This window comes from Psammomys obesus, unplaced genomic scaffold (assembly GCF_907164565.1).
Source record: "Psammomys obesus unplaced genomic scaffold, mPsaObe1.curated_primary_1811, whole genome shotgun sequence".
In the NCBI taxonomy this organism is placed as follows: domain Eukaryota; kingdom Metazoa; phylum Chordata; class Mammalia; order Rodentia; family Muridae; genus Psammomys; species Psammomys obesus.
In genome coordinates this window covers 14,370,643-14,393,524 of record NW_026592666.1, presented here as the reverse complement: position 1 = coordinate 14,393,524, position 22,882 = coordinate 14,370,643, and the positions used below count along the sequence as shown (strand labels likewise).

The window sequence follows — 22,882 nt, the reverse complement described above, 5'->3', positions numbered from 1 at the left end:
AAACTCAGCTGCTGTAAAGAATAAGGGTGCTGGAAAGACAGTTTAACAAGTAGGGGCACTGGCTGCTCTCACAGATGATGCTGGTTCAGCTCCCAGCCCCTGGAACCATCTATAACTCCAGTTCCAGGGAATTCAATGCCCTCTTCTGACCTCTGAGAGCTCCTACACACATATGGTGCACAAGAGCTCAGCACATACATATACACAAAATAATAAAACAAAAGCTCAAAAAGTGTACCATATGTGTTTTTAACCATAGTTATAACACATAAAAACAGAGCTAGAGGTAAAAGCCTCACCTCTGAATTCAAGTGAGAGGAGATGAAGGCGAGATTCTTTTCAGATGAAATTGAGGTGATGATAGAGTTGTACATTTGTCATTTTAACTCATTGTTGAGCAGAGGAGGCTGGCTTTGGTGTACAAAGTAATGAGTGTGTGTTCATAATGTATAGGTATTGTACGCAGCTCAGCACTGGGACAATACTTGAGTCCTCAGGACGAAGCCTAAGTGAAGGTCCTGCCCTCTGTTCCCTCTGATTTGGGAGGATTTCAGCAGGCTGTGTCCTCTTTCTCCTTGGATTGGACAAACGGAAGGTCTATGAACACCATTTGTAACAAGAGCAACTTAGGGAAGGGTTTGCTGTAGCTCATCCTGTCACAGTGGGGAAGTCCTGGTGGCATGAAAGAGAGGTTAGCTGCATTTGTCGTCAGGAATAAGAAGAGAGAGAAGAATGCTGGTGCTCAGCACACTCTCTCTGTTTTATCCTCTTCAAGACCCTAGACCATGGAATGATGCCACCCATACCCAGGGTCTGCCCTTCTATTTTGATTAACCAATCTAGAAAATTCCTCAAACAAAAACAGATATTTGCCTCTAAGGTGAATCTAGATCTTGCCAAGTTGACATTCAATATGAACCATCATGTCCTGGCCAATGCTTCTCCTTTTTCTTCCAGAACATTGTAGAGGATGTCCCCATATGCTAGGGCACCTTATGTTGTGTGAATCAAGTCTTTGGGCTCCTTGGAAGAGGAAGGATAGAGGTGAAATTGAATTCCTACAGCAGCTGGACTGGAGTGATCATCTGCTGTTAGTGACCACTGTGACTATGTAGTGAGTTCAAAGTTCTGTGAAAATCTGATGGGTGTTTGGAATGAACACGCACTCTAGCTAGTGAGAGGGAACTGTGCCTACTCAGGTGAATGGGTGGGAAACCTTCTAGGAAGCCTGCGTTCATTTACCTGACAGCATTTCTGGATCCCATGTCCTTGTATATACACGTCCCAGGGACCCTGGAGTGCCCTCTTAGCTCATTTTCCCAAAGTAATCATCCCATCAGCCAAGGAGAAGGTAAGGGGTAGGCAGCATGCTGGGCTACATCAACAGCAAGTGGGAAATGTGACTACTTAGGACACATGTAGAGCTCTGAAATTTGGAGTAATAGCTTTACTCCAGGACTCTGTGTTCGCAGGGCTTCAGCCAATTTATACTTTGCTGCCATTTCCTGTTGTGAAATACTAAATAAAGGCCAGGGATGGTATTGTTAAGGGGAGCCTGGTCTATTATTAGCTGCAGACTCTGCTGTGCTCTCTCTGAATACATTGGTTCTGGCCCCTGGTCATCTGTAGGCTCAGGTGAGCAAGACATTGAGCCTCCTGCTTCTCAGGTGACCCTGGAGCTCAGGGTGCTACCAGCTTTGCAGCCACACCCACACCTGCCAGCTTGCTAGCTGCCCCTTGAACCTTCCTGGCCCATGGATCCTCCCATTTGCTGGGAACTGGCACACCCTGTCTGCCTGCCCTACAGGCAGTCCCATTCTACAGGCAGCCCAGTCAGGTAGGCCAGCCTCCACAGGTCCCTGGGAATTGCAGACAAGAGCAGGGTAGGAGGAGAGCAGTTCCTGGAAGATGCGTCCAGTTGCTACAGGTGAGTGCCATGCAGCCAGACTTGCTTTGCCTGGGTGGAGGGGGCAGCACCCTTTCCCCTCCCTAACTGCCAGGCTGAGGCAGAAGGGTGAAGGCTCTGGTTAGGGTCACCTCTGGTGGGAACAAAAATCTGGGGTGTAAGGAGTAGGAGCTGAGATTTCTGAGAGGGCTGTTCCTTCCTCCATCTCTTATTACCCAACAGGGGTGGGTTGTGTGTACCCTCCTACCTACAGAGTAGACTTCAGGTGAGGCCAGGGAGGGATGACCAAGATGCCTTTGTCCCTGGGGACCGTCAGACTTCCTAAGTGGAAGGTCTAGAGCCAGCACAGCTGGGAAGAGTTGGCTGCTGGCTGGGGTTAGGAGAGGCCACCAAGATTCAAGTTGACCAGCTTTGGACTCTATGGAAAGTGACAAGGACAGTGAGATAGCCCCTTTTTGGGTTTACTTGGGGGGAGTGAGAAATGGGAGCCCCTGATTACAGATGATCCTGACAGCACCAAGCACCCTCTCACAAGCTTGTTTATATTTTTCTTAGAGTACTTGATACTATTAAGAGACTTGGGAAGACTGTAAAGGAAGACTGCCAGGCTGAGGCAGAAGGGTGAAGGCTCTGGTTAGGGTCACCTCTGGTGGGAACAAAAATCTGGGGTGAAAGCTCAGGGTTTTCCTCAGCACTTGAGTCTCTCCGCTGCCTTCTGTGGACAGAGTTCTGTCATTCCTCATCTCATCCACACTGTGAAGAAGCCTGCTCCCCTGAGGGCAAGTGCCAAGGCAGCCACAAGAGGCAGGTGCTGTGCAGACATAGCAGGCTGAGAAAGGGGACGTGCCCTTGACTTTCCTCTCAGGCCCCTTTCCTGCCTCTGCACCAGCCCCAGCACTGATTAGGTGTGCTGTAGAGTGAGTGGGTGGAGGTGCGTGTGCTCATGTGCATTAAAGGAACAAGGTCACACTCTTCGGGACAGAGTTCTGTGATTTCTTAGAGCAGGTCCTTCCCTGTCCCTGACAAATGAACGTAAAGCGAGCACATCTCTCATGCAGGGCTTTTATTCTAGTTTGTTTGGAAGAACGGTTTCATTATCTCCATACAGTATGATTAGAATAACGTTTTTTCTGACTACATATAGAAGAAGCTGGAAGTTACCAGTTGCTTTCTCTCACAGGCAGCCATTTTCCACACAGCCCTCGTGACTCACACAAGAGCTATGTGGTCCTTTCATCCAAAGCGTTCAGAGAATTTCATGGTTGTACTTCCCCAGCAGGTGTGATTGTAAGAGGGGGGCTGTGTTACTTCCCTTGACCTAAGGATTTCGCAATGTTTTTGGAGTAGACTTTGTCATTGGCTCATCTGTCTAGCCTCAGATTTGTTCTCACTGGGCCTGAAAAGCTATCAGGATAATGTCCCCATAGGGCCTGCTGGTGGGTGTCTTTTTCCTCACCTGGGGTGTTGACAAGGTGGGTAATGGTGGCACTTCCTGACTAAAAAGCCTCAATGGACAGGACAGGGGAGGCAGCAGGCAGCAAAACCAGCTGAGCCCCAAAAGATCAGTCTTCAGCCTCAGCCTTCCTGGCTTGCCAGGCCTAAAAGGCATGGGTGTGCCCAGGGACTTGGATGAACGTTGGCAAGCACTAGGGACAACAGCTTCCTTGTCCTCAATCAGATTGGAGGAAATCCATTAGTAAGACCAATGATCTCCCTCCAAGTGGGTCTGTCATATTACCTCTTCTTGAAAAAACAGCCAGTTGGGTCAGGGTCCTTCCAGATGACATCATTTTAACTTACCTGTCTCTTTAAAGATTCTGTCTTCAAATCCTGTTTCATTGTGAGGTCCTGACAGACAGAATGTCAGCACAGAGATTTGGCTGCTGTTCAGCCTCACTGTGCTTGGGGCATCCAAAGCAGTTCTGTTTAGGGGGTTATGATGATTGGCAGCCCCTGGGTATGAGAGAGAGGTGAGCCCTAAGATCCTATCTATAGCATTGATGGTTTTAGGATTACCTTTTTTGCTGACTCTTTAGTTAAATGGCCAGGATTTAGAGGCAGTAGACATCTGACAGTGAGGATGAAGCTAGAACACACATGTGCGCACACATATGCACAGGCATAAATGCCGGTGCACACATTTGCATAGAATACACATTTCCAAGGACAAAGTACTTTGATACCAACTTACAGCCTCCTGGCGCCAAGTGCTGGCCTTTACCCCCAGGCTTCTCTGGGTAGCAATGGGCCCAAAGTGCTCACCCAAGTTGATGGCTTTATCACCATATGGGGAAAAGACTGGGCCCTGGTTATAGAACCACAGAAAAGCTTCTGGACTCTGTTCTTTCTCCCTCTCCTTTAAAGCTGCTGGATCTTCTCCCACATGGGCAGTCACCAGCTCAGGTTCCTGGGAGCCACTTCCCAGAGTCTCTGGGCTCCCACCTTCCAGAAGCACCTTCCCTGTGTTCGGCTCAGGTGCCAAGCCTGTGTTCTGTCTGCCAGGGATGGAACTGCTGCAGGCGTCCCAAGCATAGAGAGGCTGTGCCATGGCTTCCTGGGGCTATGGTAGCGGCTGAATTGTGCCCAAATTCCTTTGCTGAAGTTCAATCCATCGGTGCCTCAGAATGGAACTGGATTTAAAGTCTTCAAATGAGTTCAGTGAGCTCATATGCAGTTTTCTTTTTTTTTGGGGGGGGGGGGGGGTCGAGACAGGGTTTCTCTATGTATCCTTGGCTGTCCTGGACTCATTTTGTAGATGAGATGGGCATCAAACTCAGAGACCCGCCTGCCTCTGCCTCCCTGAGTGCTGGGATTAATGGCGTGTGCTGCCACCCTCAGCTCAATTTTCTTTTTTGTATAAGCACTAGGATGAAATTGTTCAGATATTACCAGCATGTAAAGGTCTGTCCCGCCTTTGTACATATTCTGCAGCTGTCCTAGCACACAATCTGCCGCAAAGAATTTTCTAGGACAGACTGCCCACAGTTCCAGAGTACACAGTGCCCACCATGTGGACAGGCCTGGTAGCAGGAGCATCTTGACGGCTAGTCAGGAAGCAGAGATGGGCAGGGAGAGGGAGAAGAGAGAAACAGGAAATAGGGTAACAGTAGGAAACAGGAAGTAGATAATTTCAAAGCCTGCCCCAAGTGGCATACTTCCTCCAGCAAAGTTCCCTTCTGAAGTAACCTTCCCACACTGGGCCACCAACTGGAGACCCAGTGTTACACACACAACGTGGGTGAGACATTCCTCACTCAGATCACGTCTTGTCTACATGGGGCTCAGAGCTATCCTGACTGGTGAGCTGACCTGTGGAGCACACAGTTAGAGGGCTTCTCTTTGGAGCAGGGAGAAAACTCTCTGGCAAGTCTGAGGTCCTTTTGTACTCGTGACTGACAAGCTGCAGACTGTGCTTTCCTGTAACTCCTCCAGCTCGCACAGCCCCTTCCCCTTCTCTATCTTTTCCTCATTGCTCCTCCTTTCACCTTCCTTTTCTCTTTCCATTTATTTTGGATGAATCAGACCTGTAGCACCAAGGAAGAGGGACATGCCTTCCTAAGGAATTACTCAAGTGCTTATCATCTGTGGCTTCTGTGGCTAGGTGATTTTGATAGCAAGCCAGCATACAAAGGTCTGTGGGGACCTCCTACCATCAGGATCCTTGGGTGTCTACAGCTCTCTCTGAGGCTATGATAACACAAGTGTGGGACTTCCAGCATGAGGGTCAGCTGTCATTCATTGCATGCTCAGGGTCCCTTGTCATGTCATTTTTTCCATGATTGAAAAATAACAAACAGGTTTTTTTTTTTTTTTATAACAACAGAACTGAATATGATTACCCTGTGATGATTCTATTCCCACTCCAGGAGCAAGCTCAAGGCTGAGCCTGTCTTGCAAATACCATGAGTGGAGTTAGCTCCTCAGACTCACTCACTCTATGAACAGAACAAATGTGAGGAGGCTCTGAGACCCAGAGCAAAATCAGTATAGCTCCCTGCTCTAGGAAACCCTCCTTGTCTGTCTGTATTGTCTGCCTTCCACTGTAAAGCCCATGGGGTCCTTATGTGCCCACTTCTTTTTACCACAACCTGCCTTGCTGGGAGTCTGGGCACCAGAAATGGGTAGGGTAATAGACTGTAGAGTAGATGTCTGGGTGTCCATGTTGGTAGTTTGTCATCTCTAGGAACTCCTGTCATCTGTCTCCAGGCATTGTCAAGGCACTAGTGTTTATTTTCTCCTCCCTGTGCGCCTGGTATTCTGGATACCTGCTTGCGGAGCTCATTCCTGATGTGCCCTTGTCCAGCACTCTCTACAACATCCGAAGCATTGGAGAGAGACCTGTCCTCAAAGGTGAGTACTGCAGCTAGGCTCCAGGAGCTGGACCAAGCTGGATGCAGAAGAGGGGAAGAGGAGAGGAAGAAGGACTCTGCAGATGTCCACTTACACAGGCTTCACAGCATCCTGAGGCACATGCCGCTGATCATGCCCACAACCAGTCTGGTCTCAGGCTGCACATCTATGGCCACCTACAGCCTCACTGAATGATCCTTTTGAGATCCATTCCAGCTTTCTTTCATGGAAAGCATGTAGGTCTTAGGCCTTAATTCCAGAATCTTTGTTTCCCTCCAAAGGACTATTTTCCTGGTCTTGACATGAGAAGTGGAAGTGACTGAGCAGGCATTAAAGAAATGGGGTGGAGATGGGGGGTCATAGAGAGATGTCTCAGCAGTTAAAGCACTTGACAGACAAGTGTGGGTCAGAGTTTGGGTCCACGGAAGCCATATAAATGCTGGGTGTGTGTAGCACCTGCCTGTAATTCAAGATTTGGAAGGCAGAGACGGGGTCTCTAGAGTAAGCTGGCCATGGAGACTAGCTGCTTTCCTAGGTTCAAAGTTTGAGTGAGTGCCTCTGTCACAGTGAATAAGGTGGAAGAATGATCGGGTAGGTGATTCCAGGCACTAGCCTCAGCCTTCTATACTACGTGTCGTATGCACCCAGACACGCTTGGGCTCCCACATGTACATGCCACTCACACAGACATGGTGGACTTCTAAGACAGTCTACTGGAGAACGGGGCAAGGCGCAGCTTCGGGTGAAGAGGCTGGAATGAGATCATCCGGGGAGAAGCCAAGAGCCAAGGAACAAATTTCAGTTGGGAAATAGGTCAGGGGATAGCAGAGTAATGTCTCAGTGCATCAAGAGGCATGGCCAAGGCCGGGAAGAAGTGCGCTTCTTCAAAGCATAGGAGACTAGTCTGTCAGGGGCCTGGGACAGAGTGCTAGAGCTGGGGAGCCTAAGGACAGAAACACAAGGCCACAGTGTGGAGGCACAGCTGACGTACAGGTAGGGGCAGATATGGCACCTGCTTTGTAGTTTATGGATGGCATCTGAGTCACGGTGCTCTCGATTTCTCAATATCTGTTTTATTTTACAACATCCATGCAGGAAGGAGTGCGTTTTCTTAGAAGGAAATGGGTTTTGCCAGTTTCTTTTTTCAGTTATTAATTCATTTTCATCTAGAGCTATACCACTCTGAATATACCTAGTCTTGTCTGGTCACAGAAGCTAAGCAGAATCAGGCCTTGGAAAGTACTTAGAGGAAAGATTAATTACATTTTTTAACTCCACCCCTCCCCCCCAAAAATAAAGGGACCTTACTTGGATTTGACTCTCACTGGGTGTTTTGGTTTTCAGTACAATTTTTGTATGGCTTTTGCCTGTGTCTCACCTACTTCCATATCCATGGTGTGGAGGAGCCTGGCACTGCCTGTCAGCGAAGGGCATGGAGGAACATAGAACTGTGTTGTCTCCTTCATTTTCTTCAGCTTTGATATGTGCTTTCAAGCCCAACCTTCAGATGTCACCTGGTAAGCCTGCCTTGACCAAGGGCTCCTTAGAAGAGTGGTTTCAGCTTTTGTCACCCTGTGGGGTGTACTGGAGACACTAGAAACCCAAATGTTATGTTTGTAGTCAAGATGGCTGTGTGTTGGTTTGTTCCTGATGCAGAGACTCCACTAGGAAGAGAGGCCTGACTATGTAGGAGAGAAATCATTCTAGTATTAGCACAGTTAGAGCTGGTGCGGGGAAAGCATGACCTGTGCTCAGGCCTAGCAGCGAGGTGCTCAGTGTTAGTGTTATGACATGCCAGGTGGATCAGAGTTCAAGGAATGGCCTCACCCTAAATGTAGGCACTGAAGCCCCTTCGAGGGCCCCTTCATCTTTCTCTTGTGCAGGCAGGAAGGACTGCCTGGCATTGCCAGAGGATCAGGCATGGAGTTGAGGCCCTGGACCTGCATGGATTCTGTAAGGCAGGTGACTCAGAGCCTCCATCTGTGGAAGTGGCCACTGGGAGTGACCTCCCCTAGAGGACTAGTACTGAACACTACAGAAACAACCCACTGAAGAGAAGGCCACAAAACCCCGAGTTCTGCATTCTGGCTTGAAATAAAAAGCATCCCTGGAAGTACCTGGTGAAGATCCCTTGTGTTTGACAGGACATGAACTTGGTATTCATTGACCAGCCTCCTGTTAAGCCTAGCCTAAGCCTGTATGACCACGTGCTAAACAGTCAGGAGAGCAGAAAGGTACTTCAGATAGACCTTGATGGATGAGTGTGAAGGGGTCCATAGGTGGGGAGAGCTGTTATGCAGAATGCAGAAGGCCTGCTGGGGTCTGCAGGACACAGAGAGCACATACCCATCACAAGTAACGCTTTCTGGAAGGCACCAGAGGTGTCTTTAAATGTTGGCCCCTCCTGCTTTTGATAGGTAGATTGGAACCATCTTGCTTTACAGACCTGACCAGAGGACCCAGGGGCTTCCCTTACTGAGATTTCTTTGAGCCTCAGCCAGCCTTAGCTTGTAGTTACCACCAGGAAATAGTCTGAAAACCACTTAGCAAGAGTGGGGCTCTGCCTGTATTCATTTAGTCCCCTGTTTCAGAATTTAAAAATAGTTATTTACTACAATTTGTTTTGCATTTAATTTAATTCAAAAGAATTGTTTTAAATGGTTACTAATTTGATTACCAAGCTTTCCAGTTACTCTCTAAATTTTGCATTTGAGGCCAGCACTCCACTGTCTCCTCCCAATCTAGCCCTGCTCCAGACCTCTGTGATATAATAAAACTGCTTATAGCATGAGAGAATAACCAGGAGTATTTCTGCACACACCTGCCTTAGATACAGGAGGCCATAGAGGTGCTCAGAGGTGATACTTTGGCAGTGAGAAGCAGTAAGCACCCTGCCTTTGTGCCGGAGGCTGGTTATAATGCAAAGATCACTGTGTGGGAAGGTGGGTGCAGGCACAGGTGGGAGGCAAGTAGACATTGCTCAGATGATAGCCAGGTGGCTTCAGGGCTTTGGCAAGCTGGATGCCATCACAGTGACGGTAAATGTGTAGGTGTTCTTCTGACTCCAGGCTATTAGAGCTAGAAGCTTGGGTTCTAGCAGTCACAAGAGCTAGGCTTGGCTGCCTCACCCCAACACATCAGTTAAGGAGACAATGCAAATGATTTAAAAAAGGCAAAGAGAATATTTATTCAACATGGTAGTTTCACAACATCAGTCTTATGATGGGGTTCTTGATTATTTGGAACCGAGTTTTGTGTAGGGTGAGAGGTGAGGGCCTAGTTTCATTTTTCGGCATCTTAAATACAAGTTCCCAGTACATTTTTTGAAGATACTGTCTTTTCTCTAATGTGTATTTTTGGTATCTTTGTAAAAGATCAGGTGGCTGTATAAGTGTGTACTAATAGCTAGGTCCTCAGTTCTAACACAGTTTCATTCATCCTATGCTGGTAGCATGCTGTTTTTAAGACCATGGTTCTAGCTGGGCGCAATGGTCAACTGCCAGCACTCAGTTAGGCAGAGGCAGGCAGATCTCTGTGAGTTTAAGGCCAGCCTGGTCTACAAAGTGAGTCTAGGACAGGCAAGGCCACCTCTCTCAAAACCATGTCTCAAAAAAAAAAAAAAAAAAGAAAGAAAGACTATGTTTCTGGGTATAACTTGAAATAAGGTGTGGTAATACCCCCTACCATATTCTTTTTGTTCACATTGCTTTCGCTATCCATTTTTGTTTTTGTTTTTGCCATATTATTTTATTAGTATGTGTATGTGCCCCTCCCCTCCTCTTCCCTCCTTTCTCTCTTCTCTCTTTCTCTCTCTCTCTGAATCAGGATGTAGCTCTCAGCTGCTGCCCCAGCATCTGTTTCCATGCCACCAAGCTCCCTGCCATGATTATAATGGACTAAATCTCTGAAACTGTGAGCAAGCCCCAGTTAAATGCTTTCTTTTATAATAGTTGCCTTGTTCATGGTGTCTCTTCACAGCAATAAATGAGTATCTAAGAGGGAAGTTTTAATGCCATTTCCAGACAAGCATGGTGTAGGCAGTCATAGTCTCAGGGGAACTGTATGTATCTAGGCCTTCCAGGTAGGGCAGCAGTGTTGGGCTGCAGGGAGGCAGCTCCAGACTGAGTGGTCTTCCTGTGCTTTCTGTCTCCTTCGTCTGGGCAGCACCACTAACCCTGAATACTGGGGGACCACAGAGACACTCACTTAGTCCTGCTTCCCAGGCCACCTTCCTTTGTTGCCTCATCAGGGTGTCTGTGCTCCTGTCTAGGACTCCTGGCTGTGGCTGTAGCTGCTAAAGCTCCTCACCCCATCTCTTTCATGTTCTTCTGACCTTAGACAAGAGTTTAACAAAGGCCACAGTGGCACTGCCTATGGACAGCTACCCAATCCCATCCTCTTTGTTTGTCCTAATCGCTCAGTGTACAGAGAACATTGTTTCCTGACCACCACTGCAGTCGGAGGTACAGTTCGCATTCACCATTGCTGACATGTAACAGAGCACTTTGGGAGCCCAGCTCTGGCTGCACAGTCTCATGGAAGCAGTGACATGATGGCCGTGGTAGGAAAGTTGTTGCTACGTAAGCAGGAAGCCCTGCTGTTGGTGTCTCTGCCGTACACTGAAAGAATCTCATCACCAGTTTTCCAGTGACTTTCTAGAATGCCTCCTAAATGCTAGAGTTATTACCCTCATTACTAAGGTGAAGGAAGCCGGAGCACACAAATCAGGGGCTTTTTCTGAAAGACAGATTCTTGGATCCCACACCAGGAAGTTAAAAAGTCCGTGGGTCTAGGGTTGAGTACAAGAACCTACGTTTATTGTGATTAACTTGGCCTCAGAGAGGACGTGTGGGATGAAAAGAAAAATTTCATGGGCTTATTTGGAGTCCTGGAGACAGCATTGTCTTTTGAGAGGCAGGCTGGAGTCCTCCCCATGCCAGCTCCCTGCCTCTGGCTCTGGTAAGAGATGCAGTGTTAATGTGGGCCAGGGCCTTAGCCTCTGCTCGTCCTGTTGGACTTTAGCTCATAGCTGTCTTGGGCAGGAACAGGATTCAGAGGAAGCACTGAGGCTGGGTGAGGTCCTTGATGACCCTGTGTGTCCGCACTGTGGGGAGATGGAGCTGTGGATCCTGGACTGAGGAGCAGAGTTCTTTATTCCACACAGTGTCACTCTGTGCTCCTAGGGAAGGAGAGCACAGTCCGTTGAGCACACTACTAATGAAAAAAAAAAAAAACCCAATAAAACAAAACCAAAACATACTGGTTTCCTGCTCCTTCCCAGGCCCTTTGAGAAAACAAACAGCCACCTCTGTGTCACTACTGCTGCGTGCTTGCAGGGACTCTGAGGAAAATCAAAGGCCTGCCTTCCAGAAGGTTTGCCTGCACATGTCCATAAGGAGCACCACGAACATGAGATGGTGGGCCAGGGCATCTGAAGCCAGGCTACAGAAGGCCCTAGCCATGTATGAGATCCTGCTCCAGCTTCTCACCCTGTAGATGGTGACCCAGCTGCCACCAGGGAAAATTTTAATGTTAAAATCTACTCAAAGAATGCAGGGAGAGAACAATCAGAATGCATCATAACATGTATGAAATTGTTAAATCATAAGCTTAACTTAGAAAAAGCTCTATCATAGACATGTGAAAATTGTTTAAAAATAGTAAAAATATACCGTTAGTGATTAATGAATTTGAAAGCGTAGAATCTTTACCCCAAGCTAACGTTTTAATTTTCTGTGTAGAAGTGGTACATGCTTCCAGGCTCTCCATGGGTGTCAAGCCTTCAGGGAGGTAGCTAAAAGGCTGTGGTCTACCGGCAAGGCCACTTTCTATCTGTTCAGTTCTCACCTCTTTGTCATTCTCTGTTGCTAGTCTCACAGGAGGAGGCCTCACATGGATACCCTTGATGTCTACACTGGGGAGATCTTGTGGGTCTGTGGCTGGGTATAGTGAGCAAGCAGAGTCTTGTCTGTTTGTTAGACTGTCATCCCACACTGCCCCAGACCCCCAGCCCTTTTTCAGGCATATGAGGAACAAGGAACAAGGAACTGCCTAGTCAGAGCCCAGCCCATGGCTGTCCTGACAGGTATGTGTGCCTCTAGCAGTAAGCATCTGGGCCCCTTCCCATCCCAGAGAGGAAAAGCTGTCTCTTACCAGCTCAGAACCTGTCACCCTGCCTGGGAAACTGTCACATGATTAAGACAGCCCACATGTTTCTTGGGAATGTCACTTGGGCTCTTGGTTGTTGTGTTTAACAAAATCTCAATTGTTCAATTTTGCCAATGAAGACTCAGGAGCCAGATGCTGGGGCAAAAGCTTGCTGGGTCAAAGAGGCAGAGAAAGTACCCAGCTGACCTTCCTCTTCAGCTGATGTCCCCCAAAAGAAGCCTCCTTCCTCATGCCATCTCAAAAACCCTTCAAGCTGAATGTCCTTCCCTTCTGCTTCCTGTGCATTTCTCCGTCCTCCTGACTTCCTCTTGCGCTCTGGTTTTTTCCCCATGTTTACTCTGTATCACCTGTTTTTTTCCTCCACCTCTTGACCTATGGTTGACTTTATTTAATCCTGTTTATAATATTCAGCAGAAAGCTCTTGGATTAAAGGTATATGCTAGGGCTGAGTCACACCACAACTAGAAACAGGTTTTTCCAGTAAACAACACAATCTTGGGGTTCACAGTGTGATCAAATATCCCACAGCATTTGGTGCTAGGTGCTATGGAGCCAGAGTCCCCATATGACTAAGGGAGGTGGGCTTATGAAATAGGAGCAGGGATGGAAACTCACCCAGCTGGCCATTCAGCCTCACAAAGTAGTTTAAATTTTTAAATAAATCTGAAGTAAATTGACTTGTAAATGGTTTGCTGCTATGTTTACAATGCAAAATATATTTTAAAGACCCAGTGTGGTGCCTCACACTTTTAATCCCAGCAGAGGCAGAGGGGCAGGGGCAGGGGTTAGGGTTAGGCAGGGGCAGGGGCAAGGGCAGGTATATCTCCCTGAATTCAAGATCAGCCTAGTCTACATAGCAAGTTCTAGGCCAACCAGTGTTGCACAGAGAAGACTTGATTCATTATCTGTATGTGGTAAAACTTATTTAATGTGCTTACTGACACAGCCCTGCAGGCACAGTTAAATTATAAAATATACTGGTTATGTTATAAACTTTTTCTACATTTGGGGAAATATGCTCTTTTGCTTCCATGTCCTTTCCCTGTTACCCTGGGTTTTAACGACTACTTTAACTTCTTGCTGCTTTCTGAATGTTTTGGGGCTTACAGAGCCAAGATCCTGGAACAATCAGGCTGATCCTGCCTTTCTTACTTCTGGGAGGTCTTTGCAGGGCCATCATACTCAAGTTGCTTGCTTATATTTTGCAGCTGGATTTATAACCACCTGAAACTACCTTCTGTGGTTTCTTTCCCTGCCTCTTGTACCAATTGGCCACACTGCTGTTGTCCTGCGTCTGTCCTCTGGGACCTGACAAGTGTATGATGCTCACAGGGCTTCTCCTTGAATAACCACCAGGGTCAGGGGTGTCTCCCAATAACTACAGCGCATTTATGGGCACACACAGTGCTCATGCGTGGCCCATGCCCGCTTCACAGCCGGTAGAGGAGACTCTGTACCCAGCACTCCCGCAGCAGTGTTGTCAGGAAGGGGCGGTGTTCGTCTCCAACAGTGATCCACATGCCAGTTGTTGGGGGCCCAGCCCAGCCCATAGGTAAGCCAGCACACCTGCTGAACCCTCAGTGTGCCAAAGGAGAATGTGTTCACCTCTGAGGAGGCATCTCTGTAAACTGAATTATATATGTAAATGTTGTGAAGTTGGAAACCAGGAAGTATGCACTTTAAAACAGTGTGTTCCTTGCGGTTAAAGATATTCTGTTCCATGTGTTTTCAGGCATATATTCAAGGAATGAGTATCATTATTAAACCTTGAGGATTGTTAACTAGGGGCTGGGAGCATGGCTAAGTGGCAAGAGTGCTTGCTATGCAAGTAAGAGGACTTGAATTCAAATCTCCAGCACCCACACAAAAAGCTGAGCACAGCTGGGCATATCTGCAGCCCCAAAATTGCTGAGACAGGTGGATCCCAGAAGCTCATTATCCCTTAGTTGTGGCCAAAGCACTAAGCTTCTGCTCCTGCGTGAGACCCCTGTCCTAAAGGGCTAAGACAGAGCAGTAGACACCTGACACCCTCCTCTGACCTCTGCATGTACATGTGTGGGTGTTTACCAGCACACCCACAGGCATGCACCACACACACATCTTTTTAAATTGTTAAATGCACTGGATTGTTAAAAATATCTAGAAATACTAGAGAGATAATGTCTATATGACATCTTTTCATATTAAGAGTTGAATAGTTGGTTTAAAGTTGTCTGCTGGAGCTGAAAAAGAGAGCCAAATTCAGTATTGTACTTGAAACTAAGATTAACACAGCATGCTGTTTAAATGTGTTTAATCTTTGTTCCAGCTTCACAGATGCCTTTTGTGTGCCTGGAAAAGTCAAGAAGGACATGCTTGCAAAGGTAGAATTGTAAATATTCCTCCTCAAGAGTGAAAATGTATAGGATTTTTTTTGTTTATAAAGATCAGAATCTGTAGGAAGAGAATTAGTGGTAGCTGACTAGAGCCCTGTCCTTTTTCCGAGGTCTCCTGTTGTTCCCTTCTTTCCCTTTACAGTGGCTGGGCACCTCAGCTTGTGCTGTGTGTTCTTTGCTGCGGACCTGCACTCCAGCTCCGCCCCTGGTGCTCGCGTGTTGCTGAACTCAGGTGCTCATGTATACACAGATAAGACTGACAGGTGTTCCTGCCTTCAACAGACGTTAACAGAGCAGCTACCAGCACTGCCCTCTCTAAGGTGCTGCGATATGAGTGGCCGCTAACATGAAATCTCTCATTCCCTGGAGAAGTTTTAAAAGCAAAGGAAATTGTAGGCTAGAGTTAACAAAACACAACAAGAAGACATTGTGGGGTTGCTGGTGTGGGGCTGGACTAAGCCTAAGGGACAGAGGTCAGGCAAAGAAGAGCCCAGACCAGGCACTGCTATTTTCTCCTTTTAGGACTATGGTCACCAAGAAGCCATGTCTGGGGCCAAGTCCATCAGGCACACAGCAGCACACTGGGCATCATGGCAGCTCTCTGAACTTGACCTGTTTCAGCAGATTCTTCCAGGGACAACACTGTTCACACCATCATGGCTCCTGTCCCTTTAAAATAAGTATTACCTTCATGCACCTCTGTGGCAGAGGTGTGGAGGTCCTAGGACAGCTTTTGAGAGTTGAGTCTGTCTTTCCAACATGTAGGTTCTGGGGACTCAAGCTTAAGTCCTCAAGCTAGGCACCAAGTTTCTTTCCCCTGCTGAGCCTTCTCATTTCCCTAACTGGCTCCTTTCAGTAGACCTATTAACTTTAAATTTGAAGCATAAAATCTGGATGTGGTGGCAAATGCCTTTAGTCCCAGTACTTAAGAGCCAAAGGCAGCTGGACCTCTGTGAGTTCGAGACCAGCCTGGTCTACAAAGCAAGTTCTAGGACAGCCAGGGCTACACAGAGAAACCATGTCTTGAAAAAACAAAACAAAACAAAACCCCAAACAAATACATGCACACACACACAAAAATCAATGTAAAGTCTGTATGTGGCTGTGGTTACAGTGTGACATTCTGATCTGTGCAGATACTGTGGGGTGGCTAACTGGAACACTACAACAAATATTTTGCCTAGAAATTGTTTACATGTTAAGAATACTTGAAAGTGGCTCCTGTAGCAGTTTTCAAGTGTATAATACATTGTGTTATTCCATCTCGTGGCAAATCTTTTGATCTGACAATCTCAGCTGTGACTCACAAGTATTCTTTGACAAAGCTAGTCCAGTCTCCCTCCCACACTCTTTAATCTGCCCAGGCTCTGGTGACCACTGTTCTGTTCTGTTTCTTTGAGTTTCACTTTAGACCACACATGTGAGGTTTTGTGGTAGCTGCTTTTCTATGCCTTATTTCATTTAGCTGGATGTCCTCCAGTTTTTCCAAAGTGATGGATTGTGCCTCCTTTTTGAGGCTGATAGTATTCTAGTGCATACACGCATCACATTTCATGTCATACGTGTTCTGCAGCGAGCACAGGCGTGCAGATCCCATTAGACACTGCACTCATCACCTATAGAAACTCCAGAAGATGCAGGGATGGCGTGTGGATTCCATCTTGGCCACCCCTTTGCACGTCTTAAAATCAGGTTTAAAACCTCATGACATTTAACTACTGGGGTTCCTTATGTACTTTGGACCTTAGTCCTGTATCAGATGACTGGTCCAGAACTATTTTCTGTTTTGTTGGTTGTGCCTTTCTTTCTTCTGTCTACTTTCTCTTCTGTTGCCTGTGCCTCTGTGCTTTTGAGGTCATTTTTGAAAGGTCATTGCCTGGTCAACATGATTACAGCTTTTCCCATGTTTTACAGTTTCTGTTTTTATACCCAAGTCTTTGCTCCATTTTGAGTTCCTGCTGTTGTGTAAGATAGCAGATAACTTGGTTTTATCTATCTATATGATAATGTCTATTTTGTAACACCATTTATTAAATAGTCTCTTTCTTCTCTTTGTGTCAATTTATTTCTGCCAACAATTGAAAGACCGAATGTGGAGGTTATTTCTGGGCTCTCTCCTATTCCATTGGGTGATACTTTGTCTTTACCATGTTGTTTCGATTGCTAAAGCTTTGTAATACAGTTTACATACTACTTCTACGTTTCTTTGGCTGTTAAGAGTCTTTTGAGAAAGCGCCAGATTGATTTCCAGAGTGCTTGTACCAGTTTACATTCCCACCAGCAGTGGAGGAGGGCTCCCCTCTCTCCACAACCTCTCCAGCATGTGTTGGCACTTGAGCTTTTGATCTTGGCCGTTCTGATGGGCATAAGATGAGAAATAGCGCTTCCTCAAGATCCAGCCATACCACTCCTAGGCATATATCCAAAAGAGGCTCAAGTATACAATAAGGACAAACCATGTTTGTAGCAGCTTTGTTCGTAATAAACAGAAGCTTAAAAACAACCCAGATGCCCTTCAACTGAAGAATGGATACAGAAATTGTGGTACAGCTACACAATGGAATATTACTCAGCAATGAAAAAGAAGGAAATCATGAAATTTACAGCTAAACGGTGGGAACTGGAAAAGATCATCCTGAGTGAGCTATCCCAGAAGCAGAAAGACACACACGGTATATACTCACTCATATAGACATATAATATAGGATAAACCTACTAAAATCTGTACACCTAAAGAAATGAAATCTAGAGGGAGGACTCTGACTAAAATGCTCAATCCCCATCCCGAAAGGCAAAGAGGATGGACATCAGAAGAAGAAGAAAACAGGGAACAAGTTAGGAGCCTGACACAGAGGGCCTCTGAAAGGCTCTGCCCTGCAGACTATCAAAGCAGATGTTGATACTTATGGCCAAAGTTTGGGCAGAATGCAGGGAATCCTATGAAAGAAGTGGGAAATAGATCTGGAGAGGACAGGAGCTCCACAAGGAGAGCAACAGAACCAAAAAATTTGAGCACAGGGGTCTTTCCTGAGACTTATACTCCAACCAAGTACCATGCGTGGAGATGACCTAGAACCCCTGCACAGATGTAGCCCATGACAGTTCAGTGTTCAAATGGGTTCCATAGTAATGGGAACAGGGACTGTCTCTGACATGAACTGATTGGCCTGCTCTTTGATCACCTCCCCCTGAGGGTGAGCAGCCTTACCAGGCCACAGATGAAGACAATGCAGCCACTGCTGGTAAGACTTAACAGACTAGAATCAGAAGGAAGAAAAAGAAACCCTCCCCTACCAGTGGACTTGGGGAGGGGCATACGTGGAAAAGGGGGAGGAAGAGAGGGATTGGGAGGGGAGGAGGAAGGGAACTAGATGGGGGATACAAAGTAAATAAAGTGTAATTAAAAATAAAATTAAATAAAAATTAAAAAGAAAAAAGAAGTCTTTTGTGGTCCCATACAAAATTTCTGTTTTTCTTTCATTTTACTGATTGATTGATTGTATGTGTATGTGCCTGTGAGCAGCACATGTGCAGAGGTCAGGGAAAACCTCCAGGGAGTCAGCTTTACCTTCTACCCTGTGGTTCTGGGGACAGCCCTGGTCATGGGGTTTGACAGTAGACAGCCACACCCACTCAGCCATCTTGCTGGCCCTCCACATAAACCTTCTATTTCGGTGAAGGATGACATTGGACGATTTTGTATCTGTGAATCACTTTGAGGAGTATGCATAATTTCAGAATATTAATTGTTCTGTTTCACAAATAGGCCATGCTACTTACAACTACTTTTGTTTCCGTTTCTGTTGTATAGTTTACAACATACAGGGCATCTGCTTCCTTGGTTGAATTTATTTCTAAGTATTTTACTGTTTTATAGCAATTATAAATTAGACATTTTCCTCAGTTTTTCTTGGATAGATTATTGTTAGTGTACAGGAATATTAATACTGGGGTGTGTGTGTGCATTTTGTGTCCTAAAGGTTTACTGATTTGTCAGTTTCAACAGTTTTTCATGGAATCAGGTGCTCTCTCTATTGGACCATGCCCATAGCAAACAGACCATATCACCTCCTGTCTTATTTTGACCTTTCACTTTCAATAGATGTGCTAAAATGGAGTAACTAGTTCCTACTTTTAGAGAAAATCTCCCAGCTCTGACTCTTGACTCTCAACACCAATGCAGCCCTCGCTGTGCTGAGCCCATCTATGTTTAATCCATTGAGAGTTTATCATAAATGTTACATTTTCTCACGTTTCCTCCTCCCCTTATCTGTTGATACCCCAATGGGGCCTGTTCCCTTCATCTTGTGTGCATGTTCTTGTGTTTATTGACTGTGAGTGTTGAAACACCCTTGCACACTGAGGAAAGATCTCCCTTTGCTGTGATGTGGCCCGTCGGTGTGCCGCTGCACTGGTCTGGTGGTATTTTGTGGAAGATTTTTGGGTCTATGGTCCTCAGAGAACTTGGCTTGTAATTTTATTTCCTGGCAGTGTCCACACCTGGCTTCAGCATCGGGTAATGCTGGCCTTCTGTAATGGGTTTGGAAACACCCCTATTCAGTTTTCTGAAGAGTTTGAGAAGGACTGGTACATGGGGCCTTTACATATATGCAGTGGAGAGCCATCTGGTCCTAGGCTTTTGTCTGATGATGGACTTTTTATTAGTGGTTCAGCCAGTTAGGAACTAGTCTGTTTGGTTTTCTATTTCTTCATGGTTTGGTCTTGGCAGGTTGTTAAGAATGTATGGAGTTCTTCTAGAGCCACCCCGTCGTGGTCTGAGGACTGATCATCTGAATAGTAGCCCTCTGGCCTGTGGCACCAAATTACTCTTCTTTAGTACATGATTTATTTGACTCTAACCCCTCTCTCTTTTTTTTAAACTCTAGCTTTGGGCATGCCGATTTTGCTGTTATTTTTTTTTTTATAAAATGAGTCTTTACTCCATTGATCTTTTCTGTTACTCCCTAGTCTTCACTATTTCACCCCTTTCTGCTCAGATCTGTCTTATTTCTGTCCTTCTGCCACAGGCTTAGTTTTCCTCCTTGTTGTGGTTCCCTGAGGTAAATGCCAGGGTATTTACCTCAGAGTCTCCCTCTTCCTTCACGTGGATTTTTTTGCTGTAAACATCTCTTTTGAAGTTACTTTTCCTGGATTCCATACATTTTAGTATCTTTTTTATTTTGTTTTCATTGTCTCAGGGTACTGTCTTATTGATTGAGGCAGAGTCACAATCCAAAGCACAGGCTGACTTTGAACTCACAGCAATTTCTGCCTCAGTCTCCCAAGTACTGAGGCTGCAGGAGGCATACTGTCCTAATAAGATGTTTTAGGTTTTCTCCTTTGCTATGCTCAGGACTCTGTTGTTTAGCTTCTGTGTATTTCCACAGCTTCTGAAATGTCTCATTTCTCATTTCACTATCATGTTGTCATAAAGCATTTAAAACATTGTAAAAGATTAAAAAAATTTTTTTAGCCAGTATGGTGGCAAATACCTTTAATTCCCAACACCTAGGAGGCAGAGGCAGTGGATTTCTCTGAGTTTGAAGCCAGCTGAGTTCCAGGACAGCCAAAGTTGCACAGTGAGACACTATATCAATCAATCAATCAATCAATTAATCAATCAATCAATCAATTAATTAATTAATTAATTAATTATGACAAGCCAGGCACTGGTGGCTCACACCTTTAATCACAGTACTTGGGAGGCAGAATCAGGCTAACCTCTGCGTTCAAAGCCAGCCTGATCTACACAGCCAGTTCCTACACAGCCAGGGCTACACAGAGAGACTCTGTATGGTCAAAAACAAAACAAACCAAACAAACAAAATAACAATAATACAAACAAATAAATAGATGGAAACAATTTTTTTGTGTATGGGTGTTTTGCCTGTGTAAATGTTCATGCTCCATGTGGGTACAGTGCCTGTGGAGCCAGAAGAGAGCATTGGATCTTCTGGAACTTGAGTTAAGGGCTATGGATTGTGAGCTTCCATATGGGTGCTGGGAATTGAAACTTGGTTCTTCCCAAGAATAACCAGTACTTTTAACCACTGAGCCAGTTCTAAAGCCCAAGGAAACATTTCAATATTCTTTCAATCTTCTTAACTTGGCTGAGTCTTCTTTTCTTCTCTTACACAAGCTCTTCATTGGAGAATGTTCTAGTGGCTTCTGGTGTTCTGGCAAAGGTCAAGTATGGAAAATGTTCTCTGTGTGGGTGAGAGAGAAGCATGCATTCCGTTGCTGTGGGGTGGACATGTTATGTATATCTTCCAGGGTCACATGGCCTGAAGGGTGCTTCATGTTTGTTGCGACCTGAAAGCTTGTGTCCACTCGTGTTTGGCATGCTGTGAGCTGCAGGCAGTAATCCTAACATCTTTGAAATGGCTGCCCAGGCTCAGTACTCAGGCTCAGTACCAAGACTCGGTACCCAGGCTCAGCATCCAGGCTGTTACTGGAAGACAGTGTCAGGCAACATCAGCCATTTGTCTTAACAAGTGTTCCCAGGATCCAAACGCAGCTGCTCACTTTGCTTCTAGGGTCTCCCCACCACATAGGTCCTGGAATGGAGCTGTTGGCACTAGTGACACACAGCGGTCACTTCTGAGAAGGGCTGTAATTGTCTTGTTCTTGTCTTTATAGCTCCAGTCCCCAAAAGGCAAAAATGTGACCACTGGACCCCATGCCCTCCAGACACCTATGCCTTCCGGCTGCTCAGCGGAGGTGGCCGAGACAAGTATGCCAAGATCTGCTTTGAGGACGAGCTGTAAGTACTGTGTGGAAGAAGACATGTGTGTGCTTGGCTGTGTTCCCTCTGCTCCCTCCTAGGCCATACCTGCATCTTCTTAGCCTCTGGCAAGCCTGAAAATAAGGGGAGGGGAAAAGAACACCCACTGTGTCCCCGGAGAAGAGCAATGAGTGTCTCTGAGCTGTGTGTGTGCTGGGTTTGATTTTCATGGTCTCTTGAGGGAGGTTCCCTGTAGTTCACCAGTGAGGCCTCCCAGGCTTGGACTTTTCTTTGTAGTAAGTTTTGGGCTTTTTGTTTTATTTTATTTTGTTTTGAGACAGGATTTCTCTGTGTAGCCCTGGCTGTCCTGGAACTCACTCTGTAGACCAGGCTGGCCTCAAATTCAGAAATTCGTCTACCTTTGCCTCCCAAGTGCTAGAATTAAAGGTGTGCTCCACCACGGTCTGGTTTGTGAGAAGATTTTAACTACAAACCCAGTTACTTAGTAGAAACATAGGGATTTCCAAATCATCCCTTCTGGAGAGGGTCCTGGTAGTTCTGAGCAAGCTCTGCTCGGTAGCTGGTGCTGCTCATCTTCATAGGTGGAGCCTGTGCGTCTCTAGAGAGATGTTCCTTTAGTGATATGCAAGGTGGAAGCTCAGGCCTGGATCTTGACGTGCTCAGAGCTTTTTCATATTACATTTAAGATATTTTTACTCATCTCTTGTCTCAGCATTTGCTCCTGTGTGTTCTGTTTTATTTTATTTAGGCATTTTGGGAATTTTTAAATAAGTGTATTTTGAATTCTTTATTGTATTTGACAAAGTGTGTTTCTTTTCCCATTGCTATGATGAACCACTTGAGCAAAAGCAGTCTCAACAAGGAAGGATTTGTTTTGGCCCACAGTTTGAGGGCACAGTGCATCAGGATAGGAAGTCAGCGGCACTGTCCTGAAGCGGCCAGGCACAGTCTGTCACCTGGAGAACAGTGAATGCTGGCACTCAGCTCACTTCCTGCTTTTTATTGAGCCTTTTTGTTTTTCTGTTCCTGATGCTCCACAGTCTACTTTCTTTTTGCCACATTTCTTTCTCTAACTTTTACTGTGGACAGAACTGTTTTTTTTTTTTCTGTCACCACTGTTCTCTTCTACTGTGTCTAATCTTCCCTTAAAACCAATCATCAACTATTGCTTTTAGATTACAATGTCATTTTAGTTTTTAAACTCATTTCTCTTTCCAAGTGAGCCTGACATTTTTCTTTTTCTTTTTCTTTTCTTTTCCTTTTCCTTTCCTTTCCCCTTTCCTTTTTCCTTTCCTTTCCTTTCCTTTCCTTTCCTTTCCTTTCCTTTCCTTTCCTTTC

General features: G+C 45.9%; 1 protein-coding gene across 3 annotated transcripts in view; it reads left to right on the top strand.

Annotated features, from left to right (window-relative positions):
- The first annotated feature begins 1,789 nt into the window (after positions 1–1,789).
- Fam3b (FAM3 metabolism regulating signaling molecule B) overlaps positions 1,790–22,882 on the top strand; it is a 31,574-nt gene continuing 10,481 nt past the window's right edge. The window contains exons 1-3 of one of the 3 annotated variants that reach the window (XM_055615013.1): positions 1,791–1,927; positions 6,113–6,256; positions 21,439–21,562. In XM_055615013.1, the coding sequence (XP_055470988.1) occupies positions 1,909–1,927; positions 6,113–6,256; positions 21,439–21,562 (287 nt within the window). In that variant the 5' untranslated portion in view covers positions 1,791–1,908. Of the gene's footprint in view, positions 1,928–6,112; positions 6,257–14,732; positions 14,788–21,438; positions 21,563–22,882 lie in introns of those variants that run through there. The other 2 variants (XM_055615014.1, XM_055615015.1) reach the window with 2 other exon arrangements.